The sequence below is a fragment of the Austrofundulus limnaeus genome, unplaced genomic scaffold (genome assembly GCF_001266775.1).
Source record: "Austrofundulus limnaeus strain Quisiro unplaced genomic scaffold, Austrofundulus_limnaeus-1.0 Scaffold516, whole genome shotgun sequence".
Lineage (NCBI taxonomy): Eukaryota > Metazoa > Chordata > Actinopteri > Cyprinodontiformes > Rivulidae > Austrofundulus > Austrofundulus limnaeus.
In genome coordinates this window covers 316044-324469 of record NW_013952918.1, presented here as the reverse complement: position 1 = coordinate 324469, position 8426 = coordinate 316044, and the positions used below count along the sequence as shown (strand labels likewise).

The following is an 8426-nucleotide window of genomic DNA, read 5'->3' as shown; positions in this document are numbered from 1 at the left end:
AGCGAAGTCCTGCTGCCCTCTGTCATGTGAGAGAGGCGCAGCATTATATGACTGTCGCTCACAATTTTTCTGATTTGTTTGTTTTTTTGTTTTTGGGGTGTTCCCTTTATTAACACACAATTTTTTACATTTGTGTTGTGAACATGTGGTGCACCCAAACTGGGGGCTTGTGCAAACACTGTGTGTGTGGGGTGGGACTGGTGCTTGGGAGACTGTGTTATAGAAACGCAGCGCCTCTTGGGACTGGTTTCCTGAACAGTACAAACAAAATGTCGCTTGGGCGGCAGCCAAAAACTGGCGAACATGTCTCCCTGGTCCTGAAGTCCCTGCAGTGACGGTCCCACAGTTAGGAGGACTGCGTCTTCTTCCTCCGCGGCGTCGCGCCTTTCTGAGCACCCGGAGGAGGGGGGCCTTTGCTCCAAGCCGACTGGCGGAGGGGTTGGCCGTGGTGATGAGGCTGCGGTGGTTGGGAGCCTAAGCTCCCAGGCAGCACCGTTCTCTTTGCCGGAGGCGGCTGTGTGGCCGGCTTCTGAGTGCTGGTCTTGGGTTTCGAGTCCCGTCTGGGGATGATGCAGCGCAGAGCTTCTGCCTGCTTCTTCCTCAGCTCGAACTTTGCTTGGATGACGTCGAGAGACTGACCAAATAACCCGGCCGCCATAACTGGTTCATCCAGGTATGTGGCCCGGTCTCTGTCGGGGGCATCAGAGAGTGTCAYCCACAAATGTCTCTGCGCCACCACGGTTGAAGCCATCCCTCTGCCCAGGGAGAGCGCTATGCTGCGGGACGCACGGAGGATGTAGTCCGCGGTGAGTCGGATCTCGTTTAGGAGAGGCAGCAGGGGACTCTCAGCCGGTACCTGAGCTCCGAGCTCCGCCAGAGCCATAGCCTGGTAAGTCTGGAGCATGTTGATGGAGCTCAGGCTGCGAGCAGCGGTGGCCTGAGCTTTGTAGATTTTTTCTAACTGCGCAGCAGAAAATCTACAGGGCTTGGAAGGGAGCGTGGTGGGCCCGCTCACACCTTGGTTGTGAGACGGGGCCAGATAAGCTGCCAGGGACGGCTCCATGGGGGGCATGTTTACCAGTCCAGCCTTTTCAGCTCCTTCCAAGTCCAAATACGGTCCATAGCCGGGCACTGTGACGCGGGTGGACAGAGGTTTGGTCCAGCAGGACGTTAGCTCTGAGATGAAGTCTGGGAACATGGGAAGACGGTTCTTCACCGTGGTCGGTTCAGTGGGGAGGAAAAATCCAGTGAACCTCGACGGTTTTTGTGCAGGAGGGGGGGGCGTGCCACTCCACCTCCAGTTTCTGAGCCGCCTCCGTGGTGGAGGTCCAGATGAAACTGGGAGGCCTCCTCCTTTTCGTCGGCTAACCCCTCCATATACTCCAGTTGGTCTGCCCAGCTGGAAGCYGGGACTTCGACTGAGAGCTCCTCCTCGTCAGACTCAGACGGAACCGGGTTGCTAGACTCGGAGAGGAAAGGGTCCTGGCGCACGACTGCAGCCTCGCCCAGCACTTTCTCCAAGAACTTAACCCATCTTTCCAGGGTTGGGCGTCGAAGCAGGCGGCAAAACGCACACGCTTCGGGCTCCGTCAACGCTCTACGAGCATGGACGATCCCCAAACAGACCGGGCAAGCCTCGTGCTGGTCGCTTTTCATGGAGCGAGAAGCCGCACCCCTGGGGACAGGGGCGAACTGAAGACTTCTGCTTCTTTTTGAGTAATTTTGTGCTCATCCCGAACCACAAAAATCACTCCGTCGATATGAAAGAAAAAAAAGGCGTCTCAAAGTTAGCGCTCCGCGGGCAGACACAGTTACCAGTAGGCAGCTGTGGCTAACACTAACAAAAGCTGTTAAACTAAATTCAAGACCCTTCGAGCAAACAAAGCTAATTAGCAGCAGCTAATTAGCTAAGTTGGGAGAGGTGTTCTAGCGAGGTGAAGAGCAGTAGAATTGAGGAGTGACTGTGATGCGACAGTATATATATATGTGCAGGCGGAGCCTGACATCTGTCGTCATCACGTCACCTGCCTAAAGGCGTGATTAGAGGTGGCTTCAGCCAGGACACACAGGAGCGTGGGTTCCCATACATCATGATGTACCGAGTGAATTGACTGAAAGGGAACCAGAATTCAGGATGTGGAAGAAGCTTATAAAGCAAGACTTGTGTTGGTCTCCAAAAATCCCTGTTTACACCTGGATTCAAGACTGAAACACTGAAAGAGCTTTGCATTATTTAAAGAAAACATTTCATTGTGGATGGCTCCTCAGACACCTGAAGCCAAACTCCGAGAAGATCTCTTATTGTAGGGGAAAAAACAATTTGTTTTATAACAGTTGGAAGAATCATTGCTTTTTGTCATCATAAATATAAACATTTTAAAACTAGATATGTAGTACAGTTTTGTTTGCTTGTTGTTTGTGTTTCAAAACAACAGCTAATAACTAATAGCGTTGTAAGAAAATCCTAACCAATAAATTGGAAGTCTAAATAAAATAGCAGAAAACCAGTTGACTTTCTTCTAAAAACTTTATTCCAAATCTCTGACATGCTCATGTTCTTTGGTTAAAAAACTGGTATATTGCTTTGAATTTGCTCAACTTAGTTAAGTGGAACCAGGTCACATAACATGGTTAAGTAAATCCAACATTTCATTTTTTACAGTGTTGAGACACACCATGCCAAACTCCTGGGAAACCCCTCCCATGCGGTAAATGTCACTACAGGGGGTTTATTCCTGCTGGAGACCACAATGTGAAAAAAAAAATTGGATACCCATCGCCCAACATTATTTGTGCACAAATCTGTTGCAGTTAAACCCTAAGTTGTGAAATACAATATAATATAAATGGATAAACACAAAAAGCACATTCATGTAAATTCAGTGTTATTCGTGGTGGTTTCATGTGAATTGAAGATGACAATGTTTTTCGTGCAAAACAAGCTTATTGAAATGGTTTAAGATTAAGTTTAAAATTGTGTTGCAATAAGTATCTCACGGACAATTTTATTTTGTGAAAGTAGCTCTCAAGGAAAAAAGGTTGGAGACCGCTGCTTTAAAATGTTCATAAGTTGGCATAAGTTTTCTAGTGTGACAGTGACGTGTAATGGCTTAAGGCTATGAGCAATCCTGAGCAGTCACTGTCCAAAACATACAAATGTTCGGTTTGTGTTAATAATGTTTAAAGGAGACCAATTATGGGTCCTAGAAATTTTTATGGTATGTCTGTGGGCTATCCAGACCATGTTCATTCAATTTAATGCACAAAATAATTCTCAGATAATAAAATTTCCCATTTTCTAGTTCTGGTTGCTCTGACTTCCGTTCAGAAAAGCTGTTTATGTTAATGAGCTCTGTTGGTAACGCCCTCCAAAAATCTGTTGACATTAACTCTGCCCTCCAAAGCCAGCGTTTACAGCGTTTACATTAGCATACAGTAATAGCAGAAGCTCCGTTGTACAACCATATGAGACCCAGAGGCAGAGTCGTGGTGGCAGCTTCTTTTGATTTTTTCTCCCCCTCTGCTCTGCGTTCACTCTGCATGCTGTTACCAGAGCAAGGAGCAGCAGCAGCAGTCAAAATACCTCAGAAACTCGAACAAATAGGCTTTAACAAGGCTTTAATAAGCTAAACAATAGAGGTACATGAGAAAACGTGTTCATAACGAACGAAAATAAATAAATAATTAAATTGTGTTTGCGCCAGTCTTGAACCCTGGTCTCCCACTCTCTGGTCCAACACTCACACACATTGCCCTATTGGAGGCTTGTTGTAAAATGAGCTGTGCATTGCACAACAATATGGTGACGGCTTTTTATACTGAGGAGGTGGAGTCTCAGCCGGGGGTTGCTAGGTAAGGGGCTGAACGCAGGTTCCTGTGGGTTGTCGTACGGCTTGTGACATCACAAAATGATGCAAGTATAAAACTTGTCATTAATATACATTTACTTGCAGTAAATATGCCCCTGGCTGCATTTTTTGGTCCTAGGAATGTTTTTTTAAGAAGTACATACCCAAAGTTGAGTAAAAAAAACCTTTAAAAAGTGAATTTTGCATAATAGGTCCCCTTTAAATATAGGACCTAAATTAGCAGAAATACAATTTGAAAGGCTGTAATTTGTCACTTCTTGTTTTTCTCCTCTCCCATCTGCTCTTCTGGTTTCAGTCAGAAGTTGTYGCTCCGCCTCCTGGTTTATAAAATAAATAATTTTCTCAAATTTCACCTCTAAAAGAGTCATGGACATTTTTATCAGTGATCTATGAAACATTTTGAGTTGTGTTGACTTACGTTTGTCACATTACACATTTATGTTTGGTTTGATTTCTGTTTGGAAGTTTGGTTGATGACTAAATCTGACACTGTCTGAGCCAGGGGGATACAGAGGGAACTGAACACTGGGGCCTTTTATATACATGTTTAGCTGTTAATCATTAGCAGAACTAAGGATGATTTTGTGGTTGAGATGTTAGTGAAGCTAATATTTTGGTTAGCTGTGCTCACCGCTGATTGTTATGGATAACTTTTATTGTTTGGGTTTTTTAAATCATATTAAACTTTTCTCTTCATACAGATTCTCAGCAACTTGGGAGACTTCCAGTTTCTCTTCATCGACCTCGTCATCATTCTCATCATCGCCTTTACAAGTGAGTGGCGTGACAGCTAGTGGCTAAAGAGTTTTCAGTATGCCATAGTCTGAAGGCCGAGCAACAGGAAGGTGCGTCGCTCACAGCTTCCTGTCTGTCTGTCTGTCTGTCTGTCTGCAGTGAGTCTGAACGCAGCGTGGAAGGAACTGGTGTGGCGTCGCCCGCCCTCCAGTCTGATCTCAGGCCCACTGCTTTTCTCCGTTCTGACCCAGATCCTCACCTGCCTGGCCTTCCAGGTCCTGGCCTTCTCCTTGGTACAGAAGCAGAGCTGGTACGAAACATGGACGCCTCAATCTAAGTGAGTCTCAGCTGTTTTAGCTTCATCTGTAGTAATCCAGGGGTCGGATTTCTAAAGCTTGCGTACGCACAAAACGAGCCCAGAAACTTGCGTACGCCACTTTTCACACAAAGGTTGTGATTTACAAAACTCAAACTTGACATGAAAATGTGCGGCCCCTCAGCCAGCTCTGACCCATGCTTAGTTTAATCTCGTAATATTATGACGCACTCATGAGGACCCAGCCCCTGAATTGAAACACAGCCATTGTAGATGTTTCTCGCAGGATGATGACATCCTGGTTATCTGGCATTAACATCTGCTAACACTTCTAACTCTGCTGAAGATAATATTTAAAATCTAATATTAAAATGTTTTCATAAAAAAACAATATGATGGTCCCTGTGGTCCAGCAGTTTGAAGTGCAACTCAGACATCAGCTGCATTGGAGCACTAGCAGTTGCTATTGTCTCAGGATAATGACATCATAACATGAGCCGAACACCAACAGCACATGCTGTGTTCCATTCCGTCCGTCTGTCCATTTTCTTCCGCTTATCCAGGGTTGGGTTGCGGGGACAGCAGCCTAAGCAGAGAGACCCAGACTGCCCTCTCTCCAGCCACTTGGGCCAGCTCCTCTGGGGGAATCCTAAGGCGTTCCCAGGCCAGCTGAGCTAATCTCTCCAGTGTGTCCTGGGTCTTCCTCTGGGCCTCCCCCAGTGGGACGTGCCCGGAACACCTCACCAGGGAGGCGTCCAGGAGGCTTCTTAACCAGAGGCCCGAGCTCCACTCTGAGTCTCTTCTGGATGACTGAGCTTCTCACTCTGTCTCTAAGGGAGAACCCAGACACCCTGCGGAGGAAACTCATTTCGGCCGCTTGTATCCACGTTCTATTTCGTATAGGCTCTGCCCTTTAAGGCTCTCACTATTTGGTTTATCCCTCGCCTACAATGTGGGCCCACCTCGGTCCATATAAATAGCACCGTGAACCGAGGCTCGACTCCCTCTTTTTCTTCAGCATCAAAGACTTACATGCCGAGTCTTAAAAAGTCTAAAAAAAATCTAAAATTTGAAAATCAAAATTTTAGTCCTAAAAAAGCGGCGGAGGAAACAAAGTGCCAGCTAGCTATCTTCACTCCGCTGTAGGATGACAAGTTTCCGGTTTCTGAGCACTATCCGCTCGATGGTCCTGGATATCTTTGACGCTAGACCAGACTCAGACGAGTCTGCTTCTAACACGAAACCTCATCCAACGTTCCGGTCCTCCTCCTCCCGGCGAAGGAGCTTCGGCCAGGTGCGTCATCACAGGCGGTCGGCCAGCCTATGTCTGCTTCAACCCCACTCCCGGCGATGGGCGTGTTGGTTTGCGTCCTCCCCGACATCATCGCCAAAGCAGCTGCAGCGAAGGGGATACCTGTTCCCCCGCCACAAGCGCCCCCACCTACGGACAACTTGGCAGGAAAATTTGATTCACCGCAGTCAAGCAAGGGAGATCTGGTGTGGCTCCATTTTCCTGTGATGACAGTCTACTTGTCCGGAGCAGCAGCTGAATCCTTGGAGTGGAAGGCACCAGTTTCCACCTTCACTCCCATCACTAAAGTGGAGAAACTGATGGACCATGGATTCCCACCGGTTCCACCGTTGGAACCTAATCTGTCGGCGGTGTTTGGAGTGAGAGTTGCTTGGCACGCCGGATGGTGGCCTGTGCCCCCCTCCCCCCAGGATCAGGGGCTTCATGCATAAAGGAGTGCGCAGCTTTCACACTAAAAGTTGACAAACGGACAAATTTAGAAAAGTGCGCTGCACCAAAATATTCAGATGTGTAAAACTGTGCACATGCACGTTCCTGCGCACTTTTCCGTTATACATCCCAATGAAAGTGGAACTTAGTGCACGTGAGACACCTCCCCTGACACGCCTCCATTTAAATATGTAAAATAGATGTAAATGTGTACAGCGTGTGAGATTCTCCTTAGATTGTCCTCTCTGTGGGATCAGAAATTATTTTTAGATGCAGGAAAAATATTAATTAAATGGAGAATGAGTGAGAAAACTGTCTAAATAAGTGGAGTGTAAAAATGAGATTGCCACTCACAAAGGTGTGTGTGGGTGTTGGTGTGTACGCACGTGTGCTGTTATTTTCAGCGGCGCGTGAGGCTGACAGACATTTCCACCTTTACACATCTTTAATAAATGACTGTAAACACAGAAAAGCTTATTACTTTTGTAGAACTTAGAAAAATATTTATTAGATAGTTGATGTGAAGAAATGAGTGACTCGCAGCGCTGCGAGTTTCTGCCGCGATGTGGGACTGGGAAGAGCTGACATATACGCACAACTTGCGCAGCAATAAATCCATTGCATCTTGTGGAGCTGAGGAATCATCACAGCTCCTTACATCCAGAAAACACAACAGAGTCATATTTCTGTGGATTCAGGTCAGATTCGTGACTTTGTGGGTTAAAACTGTCGATTGAAAAACTGCGTGACTGCCGCACATTCTCACGGCAGGTGAAAAGTGTGCGTAAATATACGCACACGTTCACGCAACGTTGGTTTTAATACATCCCAACGTGGGCATACAACCTGARGTATGCAACCTTTTTGTGCGTACGCACCGTTTATACATGAGGCCCCAGATCACAGCCAGACTCACCGACAGGTCCCATCAGTGTGCCATGCAATCTGCAGCTGCAACAAACAATGTTGCCTTTCTGGCCTTTGCCCTCTTCAAAAAGGCTAGGGAAATGGAGATTCCACCCGAGGACTCCAAGGAGTTCTGTAACTTCGCTGACACAATCCTCAATCTCTGCACTGCATCAGCAGTCTGTGCCTCCCGTATCGCTGGTTGGCAAACTCTTCTTCAGCACCAGATGTGGCTCCGTCTCCAATCCCGGAGGAAATAAAGAAAGACCTGCTGGAGGGTCCCCTCTGCCCGGAGGGACTGTTTGGGCCCCAATTTAGTTCTCTGCTGGAGCAGCTGCGAATCTCTGGAGACTCGCTGGATCAGGTTAGACGCAGCAAAGAGTCTTCTCGTCCTGCCTTCCGCACCTCCCGCCACTGGAGAGACCGTCGTGACAGCTCCAAAGAAGGACCACGGCGGCAGCAGAGGCGGCAGAGGTGGAGCACCACCTCTCGCCGTTGGATCCAACCATCCACTGCAGCAGTGAAGTCTTGCTTTTCGGCCCCCCAAGACTCAGCGGCAGGCATGCTCATGGTCCAACCCACCCCAGGAGCCATGCCGCAAGAACAAGCAGGAGGAGGGGGAATGTATGTTACAAGGTTCAAAATGTTTGCGCTGTTCAAAATTTTTGTCACGGTTTTGAAATCCATCCATCCATTTTCTTCCGTCTATCCGGGGTCGGGTCGCGGGGGCAGCAGCTTCAGAAGGGAGGCCCAGACCTTCCTCTCCCTAGCCACTTCTTCCAGCTCCTCCGGGGGAACTCCAAGGTGTTCCCAGGCCAGCCGAGAGACATAGTCCCTCCAGCGTGTCCTGGGTCTTCCT

General features: G+C 47.8%; 1 protein-coding gene across 2 annotated transcripts in view; it reads left to right on the top strand.

Moving 5' to 3' along the window:
• Window positions 1-8426, top strand: part of LOC106530398 (probable cation-transporting ATPase 13A3) — a 34924-nt gene that overhangs the window by 4911 nt on the left and 21587 nt on the right. For both annotated transcript variants that reach the window (XM_014026000.1, XM_014025999.1), the window contains exons 3-4: window positions 4571-4643; window positions 4764-4941. In XM_014026000.1, coding sequence (XP_013881454.1) covers window positions 4571-4643; window positions 4764-4941 — 251 coding nt within the window. The remainder of the gene's footprint in view (window positions 1-4570; window positions 4644-4763; window positions 4942-8426) is intronic.